We start from the raw sequence: 15322 nt of genomic DNA on the forward strand, positions 1-15322 counted from the left end.
TCTATGACTTAATAAACCACTGCTGTGAACACAAATGGTTTGTCCCAGAACAGTGCAAGTCACATGACCATAGTTGTGGATATAAATGCAGCAGAACAACCTTTCTAGTATCAGTTAAGCGTACAAACCATAGCAAGAATGGGGAAAAGGAGTGATCTTACGGACTTCGAAGGTGGCATGGTTGTAGGTGCAAGACGTGTTGGACAAAGCATCTCTGAAACGGCAGTTCTCCTGAACTTTTCATGCACCACAGTTTCAAGGGTGTATCGAGAATGGTGCAACGAACAGAAAACATCCTCTCAACGGCACTCCTGTGGAAGAAAATCGCTTGTTGATGAGAGAAGTCAGGGGAGGATGGTTAGAATTGTGCAAGCAAACAGACGGGCCACAATGTCGCACATCACGTCACAATGCAACCTTGGTGCGCAGAACAAAATATCGCAGCGGACCACGAGTCGCACTTTGTCGCGAATGAGCTACACCAGCCGATGGCGACATCGCGTACCTTTGTTATCAATGAAGAACAAGAGAGTACCTCTCCTGTGGGCACAGCAACACCAGCACTGGACTATCGAGGATTGGAAAACAGTTGCTTGGTCTGACGAGTCGAAGTTCCTGGTGCATCATGTTGATGGAAGGCTCAGAATTTGGCGAAAACAACATGAATCCATGGACCCGTCATGTCTGACGACTACTGTGCAAGGTGGTGGGGACAGTATTATTGTGTGTGGAATGTTTTCTTGGCACACGTTCAGTCCATTGATACCCATAGATTCACGTCTGAATGCCACATTGTACCTAAACATCGTTGCTGACCAAGTGCATCCATTCATGTTGACAGTTTATCCTCAGTCAGATGGTTACTTCCAGCAGGATAATGCACCGGTGCACAAAGCCCGAATCACTATGGAATGGTTCCAGGAACAATTACAATGACTTTTCTTAGCTGCAGTGGCCCGCTCAGTCCGCGGATCTCAATCATATTGAACATCTTTGGGATGAGCTGTTCGCTGCACGCCTACACCTCCGTCGAATCTCAAGGAACTGCGTGACACACTCATGTCTGCATGGTACTCCATTCCTGCACAACGTTTTCAGCATCTTGTTCAATCCATGCCTAGACGAGTTCGGGCTGTTTTGAAGGCTAAAGGATGTTCAACACGCTACTAGGTAGGTGTACGTAATAAAATGCAGCACAGTGTATTTGCAGAGAATAATAAATTCGAATAAATAAATAAGATTGTAAAAATATTCATATATAATCGCTAATAAAAGCCTTGCGAGTTAAGACTGGAATTAAAATTCAGAAAACACGCACTACCGGATAAACATGATAATACAGACCGTATCTCAATAACGGTTGAGAGGGTCCTCACCTCTGTTGAATTATACAGCCCTTTTACACTCCTGGGCCCGAGTGCATTACACCTAGGCTCTGGACTGAAAATAATTCCTGCGAGGACTAGTTTTAACGACTGTCAGGAAGGCAGTAGGTGTAGCATCGCTCCCTCTGGGCTATTTTCTGTGATAGTTATGTGACCTTTGGCACAATTAAATTAACGATTGTGGCAACCAGCACACTGTTCGAAAGTCATGGTCCAAGACAAGAGTGTCTCTAACAGATGGAACAGGCTTCCATCTGTTGTTGTGGAAGTGGATGGTTAGAATAAATTCAAAAGAGAAGTTCACAAATTCTTGGAGGGTACGGAACAAGACTACTGCTTTGTAGAAAGGCCTTCGTAGTGCGCAAAAATTTTCCTCCGGAAAATCCGGGTTCGAATCCCGTCTATTACGCGAGGAAGATTATTAAGGTCTTTGCAAACAGGGATGAATGAATTTTTTTATAGCAGAAGTATAGGTGTTTGTGGATGTTTCCGAATTTTTTTCAACCCGAAAAGAGACAAACCAGCTTTAGAACATATGCAATTTATGCTACAGACATGCTGCGGTTCCTCGCGGTTACAGTCACCGTCCTCTCACACTGGCTGAAAAATGTCCAGGTTCGAATCTAGTCACGACGTCTAAATTTGCGAAACAAAGTTGTAAATACTTGATGACTGAGTTCATAAGGGAATATCAAATAATGCGACAAACAAGCCTTCACAACAAAAGCATCGAGTAATTAATTAAAAGAAGCCAACATCAATACTTTCGTGTAGTTCACGCGCACAAAAGCAACACAGAAAGTCGAAACTGCAGGCACTGGTGTTTTATTATTATTATTTTTTTAAATATTAATGCGCATGTAAACGATATACAATGATAATCCTTGTTGAAGGTGTGCATTGATAAACAGTGTTTTGTCTTTCAATCAATCATCCATGCGTGTCTATCTCTTACACTTCTTGCTTACTGTCACAGCAGGAAGAAAAGCCGCGGTACTAAATTGGGAATACCTGCCCGAACAAGAGGAGTAAATAGAGTGAAGGGTGGAGGTACGTTTTGCTGCAAAAGACAAAGACAGGGTTTAAGCCACTGTTGTAAGAAATACAGATTACCTTTGTTTCTGAAGAGACGAGAAAATCCTGCTTGTCACATAACATCAAAATGAATAAAAACGAAACAGATTTTGTTTGGTGAAACTCGTACTTTCTTTATCTTTTAGGATTCTGGCGTATCCTGGTAATTACAGACTTGGGGGGGGGGGGAGAAAAAGAATAAAAAAAAGTGGGTGGTTGAGTGGAGTTCAATGAACTAATCAAGCTAATCGATTTGGTTTCGGAGTGGCTGACTTCGATGGTAAGTGAATTTTATATTAAAGTTTGTTTTTTTTTTCACAAAACTTGTAAACAAAGCAATGCTGTTTACAAGTTTCTTTTTTAACCCAATCTTCCAAATTAATGCAAGCTAGCTAACTATTTATTGTTTTAAATCCCCTAATAATTAACTGCAACTTAGTCGCCAAGGTACAGCGCCACCTGCCACACTTGAGATGTTTTCGTTCGAGTCCCGTATGCTGGAGGAATTTCTAATGTCCTCTTCAGTCGAAGATGTAGTTAGCCGATCTCAGACGGAGGGAGTATGGGTTTTTCCTTGTTAATTACTCCGGGTTTTTTCATCCCGCTTAAATATTCCACAGCTGTAGAACGGTTAAAAATAACAATTGGATTTTATTTGAATTATTGCAGCTTTTAAAGTTGGCATAATATTCCCGTGAGTCTTTTAGGGGCAAGGTACTCAATTAATAGTAATCTATTTGAGTCCGAGAATATTGAGGCCAATACTTTTCCAGTTCGAAACTATTTTGTGGTTGAAGATTTCTGTGCTTCCACTGCATGCTTTCCAATCTGGATTCAGGATCATAAAAAACGTAGCTAAGTTTTATTACCGGTTACCAAACGGGACTCCACTCTCTAATGTTTGCCATGAATGGAAAGGTTTTCTGGGGAATCCATCTTACACTGTCCAAACTTTGGATATTCCCAAATGCTCATGTATTATTGTTAAAATTGGAGATGTTAATATTTTTTCAAGTACTGTACTTCAGTTGGCCGAGCAGACCTTGCAACATCCTCAACTGAACTGCTTGCTATTTCTAGCCGAGCTGCAGGTTTTAAGACCAAGTCAACTGCATCATATCGACTGCAAAATTGACTCGTGCGCACGGTGTGACCTTGGCGGTCGGTCAAGTTTATGCCTGCTTAGTTTTGCCTAAGTAACGATGGCCGTGACATGCAAGGAACAGTATGCTGCTCTCAAATTTTGTTTCCATGTCAAGAAGACATCAACTGAAACGTATGAAATGTTCAAAGAGGCTTATGGTGAATCTACCCTTCCATATAGCAGACCTCGCAGGTGGTTTAGAGTGTTTAAAGATGGACGTGATTCGATCTCAAAAATTGAGTCCTGGAGCTCCAGTCGTAAGAAGTTGTAAAGACATCGAAGGAGATTCTCAAAACAAGTTGAAAAATAAGGCTTCCGCGTGTTTTTGAAGGATGGCACAAACGTTGGGGTAAGATGCATTTCATCAAATAGGGACTCCTTTAAAAAGGACCATCAAAATATGGATGATTAAAAAAGATATGTTGCGAAAAATAATTATGATCATTCTTTCTTTATTCAACAGCCCTCGTATTTAAGGTTTTTATTTCAACGATGGAGCTAAATGTGATGAAAAGTCATGAGAGAAGGGAAATATGTACTCGGATGTAATGAAACCTCAATAGAGCTTACTGTAAGTAGACCAAACTAGTTAAACAAAGCACAGTCCCATCTACATTTATTTCCAAATCGTGCAAATATATAATGACAGGAATGATTGAAAATACCAGAAAAAAATCTGATTGAGTCATAACTTATCTCGTGATTATTACAAACTTAATTAAACGAATGGTTCATGACCTTGATCTTTATATATTCATAATAGCGAAAATAAACAAATGTGAAACTTTAATCACACAGAATGAAGTATAAAAGCAATTTCCCCTGAAGAGCACGCGAAACATGACAAACTCCTCCTTTGTAACGCATGCTCACTAAATAACGAGTACCTGTAACCTTCGGCTTCAAGGTGGAAACAAACCTTTCCAACTTGGCCACCATGATTTCAAGAGTTATTAGTTATATACATAGTACGCTAGTAATAATATCTATGTAAGGTATTTTAATTTTCTATTAGATTAAAATGAATGATCCAGAAAGAATAAAATCACTCTTTACACTGAGTTGGCTTTGCATTAGCAACATCCCCCATTTGTAGGACTGGACTGGTCCGTGATGGACTAGTGAAGACTCAAAGTCAGGAACGGCTGTTATAAGATTCCAATTCACACACGTGACAATCAGCTTTTGAGTGTCTGGAATCGAGATATTTCGGACTTCGAACGTGGAATGATCATGGGACAGTCAAATATGTTACCATCTTGTAATACAGCAGTGACAGCACAGTGGCTCGGTTAACTATCCAGTACAACGTAGAAATACCAAGACCAATATCCACATGTACTATGTGCGGACATTAGCTCGTACAGACTATGGTAGTCGATGGCTGTTACAGACACAAGAAACTGCGCCTTGCATGAGCACGTCAACTCCAACATTGGATCACCAAAATGTATAAATCTGTCTCCTGGCCTGAAGAATCCCGTTTCCAACTCTATCATGGTGATAGAAAAAGCAACGTGAGGTCATAGCACCTGGATGCACTGTTGGTGTGCGGCATACTGGACGCGGTGACAGTTTTCGTGCTATGCCTCGGGTCCTCTTATCACTATTAATCTATGTCTCATTGGGAACGTCTTTCTATCAAGAACACCTCTTACGATGACACTATATCCAGACAACTCTGGCGTCTACCAACAAGAACATGACACTGAATTCTCCGTTCTCCCATGGCCGCTCAACTTGGCGATCTCAACCCAATTGAGCATGTTTTGCAAAAGGACATTCCATGCTACCACCATCCAGTTCCCAATGTGCGAGCATTACTGGATTCATTGTGCAACGCATGGGTAACACTACCACAGGGACACTCTGAAAAACTGTCGAGTCTATGCCTAGATGTGCAACGGCTGTATTATGGGCAAGAGGAAGGTGTTTAACTAATGTAAACCCAACTCGTGTATAAATATCATATTTTATAGACAATATTTTGGTATTGAAAAGTAGACTTCGCATTCGCATAGTCGATAAGAAAGTAATTCCATCATCTATGGATCACTATTTGATATCCTGTCAATTCTTCTCACTACCTATTTATCCTGAAAGAACATTAAAAGTGCTCACAACCCCGGTTAGCCATTATTAAACAAATACCACAAGAAGATACTTACTTAGGACGGTAACAACATAGGCAACGTTATAAATATCCACACCACTGCCCCCTTCTTTTAGCCAGCACTCGAATTGTCCGTTGTCTTTGTCGTACTGGGCCCGTGATATGAGCAAGTCGTATTTGCCTTCCTGAGGTGAGAAATCTATGCTGTAATGGGGGTCGAGGGCGGCAGCATTGATGGCAGCGTTGTCTTTACCATTCCTATTTATTCGACTCCAGAAGTAGAGAGTTGTGCTAGAAACAAGTGCTGAATGGAAGCGACACTGCAGCCGTAACGTCTCGCCTTCGACAACATCTTTATTGTCGCCAGGCAGAACCTGAGCTGACGTTAGTAAGACACCTGCAATAGAAGAAAGAAGAAATTTAATATTATGTTATGCATTATTAGTTAGGGTAGAGCTTTATGCTTCATGCATATTAAAATTTCAAATAAACAATATATTCTACCGCACTAGAATTTCCTGACGCGAGCGCCTCCTATCGTTTTATTATAGAAAAAGCAGGTGATCAACACTAGCTCATAAGGCATGACTATTGGTGCTCGCGCTCTCTAAGTTTCATAGAAAATGGAGTGGAGGTGACACGTATATCGATACAAACTGGGTAGATTGAAAAACTCGGTATGGACAAAGTGCATTTCTCAGATATCGTTTGCCAGTTATTTTAAAGTTAATTCATTGATAGAGAGAGAGAGAGAGAGAGACTTCAGTTGTTATGGTAACAGTTGTTTTTTAAGTTTTGTCTCCTGGACTCAACTAAAAAGAATATAAAAGTGCATTTTCACACTAGGTTTCCCCAAAATTATAGTGCCAAATCAGCTACTGTTTCATAGAAAGCACTCTATACCCCCACTCAGTAAGATGAACATGAATTTTACATGACTGAAGCACGCCTTGTAAGTTTGAGCATCAGCGTAAAGTATTTTCTTCAAAGTTCTGACTCAACCGAATACCCTCCAGCTGACATAAAACACGCATATAAATGTTTTACATCCGGGTAGTTTAGAGGTTCCAATACAGTGCAATTACTTAGATTATTCTTTCTTCTTTTATTGACCAGTTCCCAACACAATTTGTATAGATGGGGCTATCGTCAACATTAAATTTAATCCTGACTGGTTGATAATTTAGACGTCCTTCGAATGTTTTTTTTTATGATGCCTTCGGTGATTTTAATGACATGCAATATCTCTGACAAAAATCTTAGAAACCACATAAAGTCAACATCAATCCTTGGTTAATTATGAAGGCGTCTTTTTGGTTATATTAATGTGGTTTATATTTTCGAAAATTGTGAAATGTTGGTGCCTTGTGGATGGGTGAACAGAATGCATATGTATAGGCGAGCATTTCCAAATTGTTTGGGTCACGTGAATTGACGATATGTCGCCACATTGATCATTTACAGTACATGAAATAGGAAATGTCCTGGACAAGAACCAATCTGGCCAACCATCAGTGCTCGGTAATAACACGACGCATAGCATTCGTTGTAAGTACCACGAAAACTCTTTAAAAACTTTCTGAACAAAGCAAACTGTTCATGGGAGTGTCCAGGATGCTACATAGTTTGAAATTTTATCTTTATCCCATTCAAGTTATGGGCAAACTTAGAGAACACGAAGCAATCTCTTTAATCTCTCCTTTGGGGCTATTTAAAACAGAACAAGCCTACCACGTGAGAGAAACTTTTCACACTGTAATATATCGGTATTTTAAAAGTTAAACGTTTTCTCCTTCTGGTTTGGAAACCAAGAAGGCGAAACATTTTTGTAAATTCAGTCGACTTCAAGAACTTTGGGCTGAAATCCAAGAATGCTAAGCATTCTACCTTAATAAAAATTAAACTAAAAGTAATGAGCATATTTAAGTGGAAAAGCTAACTTCCCAAAATTCCAAGTGAACTTTTAAAACTGCGCCAAAGCTCCCATCCTGGCACTTCATCTCCTAGACCATTACCGTCCACTGTGCACCAAGCATGATGTTGTTTCAGTGCTTAATGCCAAGAACCAGACAAGTAGAATCACTGAGATGAATAAATGGTAAAGCCTTGGGTGGCAGAATAAGCAATTTATGAGCTAAATCTCTTGTATTAAAATATTTTCTTGAAGGGTCCAATGTACAGCGTGACATACACACATTTCCAAAATAAAGGACAAATGAGACTGATTAGCAGAATGACAAAGCAAATACCCACGACAGTAAAATTCAAATCCTACCTTAAATGAAAGTACAGGAATGAAGATAAACGCACAGACGATCTGCCTGCAGTTAACGCGGTCGCTTAGCAACCAAACAACTCTGATAATTAACAATATATCAGTTGAAGTAATGAACGAACCTAGAGACGCGATGAGTTGAAAGGGGAGGGTATAAGCTGACGAAATATATAGAAAGAGCGCAAAGTGCGCATTAAATTCTTAATATTTCGTTTGTCGCTTCTCCACTAATACGGCCCTTGGTATTTAGGGGTAAAGAAACCCAATAAAAATGTACCTGCTCGCTACTTATAAGCACCGAATTAAGACTAAAGATAAAAATCACCTGATTTGTGAAAAGGGGTTTATTTTCTATTTTTTTTAATGAATTGTGTGCAAAGTTAATAATATTCTTACATTATTATAATCATATAATTAAAGCATAAAATTAAAAGATTAAACCATTTGTCATTTTTTTAAAGAAAAAAAACTGGTGTACCCGAACGGAAACAAAACTTTCCCAGGTCTAAAATGTAAATTCCTTTGTTCTGAAAAGTTGTTTATTTCGTCGTCCAGAAATGTGTTTATTTCATAATTCAGAAATGTGTTTATTTCGTCGTCCAGAAATGTGTTTATTTCATTGTTCAGGAATATGTTTATTTCATCGTGCAGAAATGTATTTATTTCGTCGTCCAGAAATGTGTTTATTTCATCGTTCAGAAATGTGTTTATTTCATCGTCCAGAATGTGTTTATTTCATTGTTCAAAAATGTGTTTATTTCATTGTCCAGAAATGTATTTATTTCATTGTTCAGAAATCTGTTTATTTCATTGTTCAGAAATCTGTTTATTTTATCATCCAGAAATGTGTTTATTTTATCATCCAGAAATGTGTTTTGTTTATTTTATTATCCAGAAATGTGTTTTGTTTATTGTATTATCCAGAAATGTGTTTTATTTCACCATTCAGTAGTATTATCGTCTGACAGATACTTCAGACGATAATAGTTCAGCAAATGGATTACACTAGTTTCCCAAAAATTTATACCTAATCGGATTCATTAAAATACTGCTTGTAATCTCTAAATGTGCTTTTAATAAGAATTAATATTTTAAAGATTAAAAGCAAACAGTTTTTATCTTTTATCTTAATTTATTATTATAAACAAGTTAGTTAATGCACGAAGTGCATTACATTTCCGCGTTAGAAAAATAGTAATAATACATGTTTATAACAAAAAAAAGAAGAAAAAAAAAAAGACACTTATTCACAAACCGAAAGCATTTCGTTTCTGCGCATCCATCACCATTCCAACTGATTTCACCAATCAGCTCCTGGCAAAAAAAAAAAAAAAGTATCCAGTGATTCAACTACAATATATGGTATATGGATAGCCTCTTCGATATGTATAAAAAAAAAAAAAAAAAAGGAAATTACTTAGTCTGATGTTAATAAAATTTGATTCCAAACCAGTCAAATACAAAATTTCACGAAAATCCATCCACTGCGAGGCTAGTTATAACAAGCGGACGGACAGGCGAACAAATAATTAAAGAAATAATAATTATCAGATTTCTATTGGTCCAATCTAGATAAAATTTGGGATTGCTGTAGATGTTTCTCTAAGTATAAAATTCCAAAAAAAATCCACCTCGTCCAGTAATTACATGCGGATGGACGGACAAAGAAAGAATAATTGCCGGATTTCTATCGTCCCGATTTTAATGAAATTTGGGAGGACTTGTAAAATTTTTCTAAAAGAGCCAAAATGAAATTTTATAAAAGTAAAATTTTTCTAAAAGAGCCAAAATGAAATTTTATAAAAGTAAAATTTTTCTAAAAGAGCCAAAATGAAATTTTATAAAAGTTCGTCCAATAGGAATCGAGTTATTACATGTGGACGGACTGACGGACATGGTGAAGACAATAGGCGGATTACGCATATATTCTAACGCGTCTAGCAAAACCCTACAATACCGACATATATAAATCGCTTTTTTTAAAAAATTGGTTTACATTAAGTGTCACAGAGCGCCACCTGACGGGTTATTTTTATCTCAAACAAAACCTGAAACAAATTCTTGAAATCGTGTAGAACCAACCTTTGGGTCACAGTTTTAGCATTTAAAAGTAACTATCCTATATTAATATAACATTAAAATAAAGTTAAAATTAAAAAAATATATTTTGTCGAATTTGGTTATAAAATTTAAAATAGTAAATCTTAAGTCCCCCCCCCCCTTTTTTTTCTTTCAATCGATGGTAACGAAATTTTAAAAGTAACAGATACATAAACAGATCTTATTACGATGTTTCTGTCTCAAAGCTAGTGCAATATTAAGGCAACTAGTCAAAAGTGAGGAGTGCTTCATTTGAAAGGTCTATTGTAGTTGACGAATCTAGTTATTACATGTGGACGGACTTACGGACATGATGAAGCCAAGATGTATTAATTTCCTTAAGGATTATTAATACATATTAATAATTCTTAATGAAAGATCTATATAGGTTAGGAACCCATTTCGTTATATATTTGATTATTAAAATAAAAAGAGTTAATTTTAGAAGGTTATTGAACTTCATTACACAATCTCCGACTTTGTTCTGATCACTTCATTACTTTTGTTGCATCAAGCAAGAAAAGAAGAATAAATTAGACACCGCATTGTGAAGTCATTGTCATTCAGTCGTAGAAAACTATAAATATTAAAATATGTACCGGAATGCCCTCATAAATTCAAATGTATTTGTTTAAGAGGGTTTTATTCAGCTTTACTGGGATTTATATATAATTCATGGTTTTATGAAGCACACAGCATTATTGATGAGTTTTCAAACAACAAACCTATATAATATTCACGCAGTTTGGACCTAATTCGACATTTTCCAAGTGAGTTGGCATGCTTTCAGGATTTGTATCCACTGCTCGCAGCAAGAATTATAAAAGGCACAGAACTACATTTAATATTTAAAGACAAACTCTCTTCTAGCACTTGTTTTGATTTTTTTTAAGAAGAAAAGAGATTTAAAAAGATTAAGCCAGTCAATGATCACGTAAGTAATGGAAAACCAGCAATTATTATAAGGATTTTTGAAACTGGAATCGATTTACTGGTAAGATTTTGATTTATCCTGTTTTGTGTTTTGTTCTGTGAGATACAGGACACACGACAAGAAATATGGCTCTATAAATCTTTCTAAAAGGCCCAAATATACAATTTCATGAAAATTCATCCAGTGGGAGTCATGTTGTTACGTGAGAACAATTAATAATAATAATAATAATTTTAATAATAAATAACTAGAGGGCTTCGTCCTCCCCCCCTGCTCGCCCACCTCCTCGCACGCTTTTCTACATAAAATGTAGAGGTATACAGAGTAAGTCAAATCTTTTATACGTAAAACACACACCTGTCGAAACGCACTGATCGATATCTAATCAGGAAATGACCTATGTAATTATTTATTTGTGTGCGGCATTCTCAAGGTGGAATAAATATCACTATGTAATTATTTACCTGCGTTTACATAGGTCACTTGGGAATAGGCCTTTTGCTTCAGGTTCGTAATGCATGAGAAATATTGTTGCATCCGAAAGAGAAGGACTAAAATATTTAACTGAAGTATTTACAAACTATACAAATATTTAAAAACTACTAAACTATTTACAAATATACAATATTCATTAATATACAAAAAACGTTACAATGGAATATGAAATGTTAGACAGTGAAGCACGTGCACGAGGTTGGTGAACGTTATGGAGGCAGTTGTCAATAATTAATTTCATTTTTAGTGACGTAATTGCCTCGTTCTCTTCTCTCATTGGCTCGAATAAATATCATTACAAGGAAAACTTTTCCACTGAGAGTCGAGTTGTTACATGCGGATGGACATGGTGAAGATCATGGGTGCATTATGCATATATACTAATGCCTAAAAACGTATAAAAAAATAGACATAAACAATTTGTGTTTTTGTATTATACACGTATTTTATACGGAAACTAAATTGACTCTGAGATAAGCAAAATATTTTGATTTCTTCGTTGTTGGGTTATTGATCAGAGCGCATCAAAACAACTGTCCAACATCCAATTTGATGCAAAGAAAAAACGAAATAACCTCGTTAAAAAATAAATAAATAAACCGTCTTCCATCTTCTGTAGTGTGTAGGCAATAGGATTGTTGAATGAGATGACAGTTCACGCTCGCCTGATGTTGGACGCCCCAGAGACATTTCTTGACGTTTGATCTTAATCGACGTACTCAAAAATAAAATGCACAGATTTCTTTGGCTAAACGACGCATAAAATGAAGTAAAACGAAATACGAAGCTTTTTAATTTGAATAAGGAACATCATTTTTTCTTATCACAACTATAAGAACCTCTCCTGAGGACAAAATCTCATGTTTATTCGGTAAATACTGTACAAAAGAACATAAAAAAAAGCAGACGAAATAAGAAATGCCTTTTTTTCTAAATGTTGCTAAGCAACTGCAGCTAACCGATGTAATTATGATTTAAACTCATCAGACGAATTTTTGCACTTGCTGTTGAAATTGTTGCACTATTGTTGAAATGTACAACTGGTTTATTTGTTGAACTGCTCGAATTGTTTATTTGTTGAAATGTGCGAATTGTTTATTTATTGAAATGTACTAATTGTTGAAATGCACGAATTATTTATTTGTTGAAATGTACGAATTGTTTATTTGTTGAAATGTGCGAATTTTTTATTTATTGAAATGTGCGAATTGTTTATTTGGTTTAAATGTACGAATTGTTTATTTGTTGAAATGTACTAATTGTTGAAATGCACGAATTGTTTATTTGTTGAAATGTGAGAATTGTTTATTTGTTGAACTGCTCGAATTGTTTATTTGTTGAAATGTGCGAATTGTTTATTTATTGAAATGTAAGAATTGCTTATTTGTTGAAATGCAGGAACTGTTTATTTGTTGAAATGTACTAATTGTTTATTTGTTGAAATGTACGAATTTTTTATTTTTTGAAATGTGCGAATTGTTTATTTATTGAAATGTGCGAATTGTTTATTTGGTTTAAATGTACGAATTGTTTATTTGTTGAAATGTACTAATTGTTGAAATGCACGAATTGTTTATTTGTTGAACTGCTCGAATTGTTTATTTGTTGAAATGTGCGAATTGTTTATTTATTGAAATGTAAGAATTGCTTATTTGTTGAAATGCAGGAACTGTTTATTTGTTGAAATGTACTAATTGTTTATTTGTTGAAATGTACGAATTTTTTATTTTTTGAAATGTGCTAATTGTTTATTTATTGAAATGTGCGAATTGTTTATTTGTTGAAATGTACTATTTGTTGAAATGTGAGAATTGTTTATTTGTTGAACTGCTCGAATTGTTTATTTATTGAAATGTAAGAATTGCTTATTTGTTGAAATGCACGAACTGTTTATTTGTTGAAATGTACTAATTGTTTATTTGTTGAAATGTACGAATTTTTTATTTTTTGAAATGTGCTAATTGTTTATTTATTGAAATGTGCGAATTGTTTATTTGGTTTAAATGTACGAATTGTTTATTTGTTGAAATGTACTATTTGTTGAAATGTGAGAATTGTTTATTTGTTGAACTGCTTGAATTGTTTATTTATTGAAATGTAAGAATTGCTTATTTGTTGAAATGCACGAACTGTTTATTTGTTTAAATGTACTAATTGTTTATTTGTTGAAATGTACGAATTTTTTATTTTTTGAAATGTGCTAATTGTTTATTTATTGAAATGTGCGAATTGTTTATTTGGTTTAAATGTACGAATTGTTTATTTGTTGAAATGTACTATTTGTTGAAATGTGAGAATTGTTTATTTGTTGAACTGCTTGAATTGTTTATTTATTGAAATGTAAGAATTGCTTATTTGTTGAAATGCACGAACTGTTTATTTGTTGAAATGTACTAATTGTTTATTTGTTGAAATGTACTAATTGTTTATTTGTTGAAATGTACGAATTATTTATTTGTTGAAATGTACGAATTGTTTATTTCTACCGAATTTTTGAAAAATACAATTGGTTGGCGTGAAATAACTAATTTATATAAATTTGTTCCTCTTTTCTCCTACCTATGGAATTCTTTCTGTATTGGTAATTACACGCATAGCCAGCGGCCATTTTTGTACACAACAAATTTGACATAAGCACTATTAGAGAAAAACAATGATTGCTACTGGGTGTTTTTAGTATCATTATACGTTTGGCCGCACGTAGTCGAATTTTTCGAGGACAGGTGGTATTCGGGATGATGCACTTAATCGCCTCTTCTATTACCCCCTCCCCCGACCCCCTTCAAGCAATAACTCATGAGCTACGTCAAAACAGCTTGTCACTGAGCTAACGTGATAGAGGCTATGCTTCAAGGCAGTGAAGGAATGAGGATTTCTGGGGGGTGGAAGGAGGGAAGTAAATTCGGGTGGCACTTTTTTCATGTCCGCCCGTCTCAGGTAGCTGTGTTTTAACTGTAGCGAGTCATTAAAAGGGCAGAGCCAACGCCCATCAGTCACGCTAATTGCGGTCGGCCGACAGATGTACACCACAGTAGCTGCCCGATTGTGTGTTACACAAATGGCGTCCCACAGACGCTGGAACTTCGGACTCATTTATCTTTTTTAAGGGCAGTGGGCCTTCCAAAAATATCGTGTCTACCTGCCGTAACAACAGAACCTGTTTTTAGGTCAAAGGTTAGTATGGGTCGGATGGAAATGAGAGAGTGAATATTGGAACGGAATAACAAAAGAAGGCAAACAATGGAGGGGAGAGTTGACGTGGGAAGGGGGAGTAAGGATGCTAAGGAGGTGCTGGTCTAGTATATACGTGCTGTCTGTCGGCACGCGAAAACAAATGTTTCTCCAGTATGGATAGAAGCTGAAGTGGATAAATGTATTACAGTCTCCCAAGAGGCTTTCTAGCATCATCTACTGGACACGCTGGGAGGTATCGAACCTTGGTTGAGGGCACTCGTCTCTTGAGACTACGCTACCTGATTGTAATTCAACCACTAACTTTCTTAATTGTACACAAGTCATGGCCCCTGCAGGAAATTGTTGACCACACACTGCGTATCGTTGGAAAAAATCTGGCCACGAAGTTTAACTTTAAAGTGGGAGTACACAGAGAATTTTAATATCAACCAAACAACATTATCATGTAATCCCTCTTTCCTTTTGCTTGGGGAAGTATATGGTGGGGGGGAGGGGGAGAAGGAATGATATACAAATACAAACCCAAGTTTCTTAACTTCTAATATATATATTATACGCTGACCTCAATATAACCAAAGACATTTTCTCTACTACGGTAGAAATTACA

General features: G+C 36.2%; 1 protein-coding gene across 1 annotated transcript in view; it reads right to left on the reverse strand.

Moving 5' to 3' along the window:
• The window catches only part of LOC150080120 (cell adhesion molecule Dscam1-like), a 328057-nt gene that overhangs the window by 74333 nt on the left and 238402 nt on the right, over nt 1–15322 (reverse strand). The window contains exon 2 of the mRNA XM_090382099.1: nt 5772–6113. Coding sequence (XP_090238225.1) covers nt 5772–6113 — 342 coding nt within the window. The remainder of the gene's footprint in view (nt 1–5771; nt 6114–15322) is intronic.

The sequence above is a fragment of the Mastigoproctus giganteus genome, chromosome 9, assembly GCF_048544385.1.
Source record: "Mastigoproctus giganteus isolate SK-2022 chromosome 9, ASM4854438v1, whole genome shotgun sequence".
In the NCBI taxonomy this organism is placed as follows: Eukaryota; Metazoa; Arthropoda; class Arachnida; order Uropygi; family Thelyphonidae; genus Mastigoproctus; species Mastigoproctus giganteus.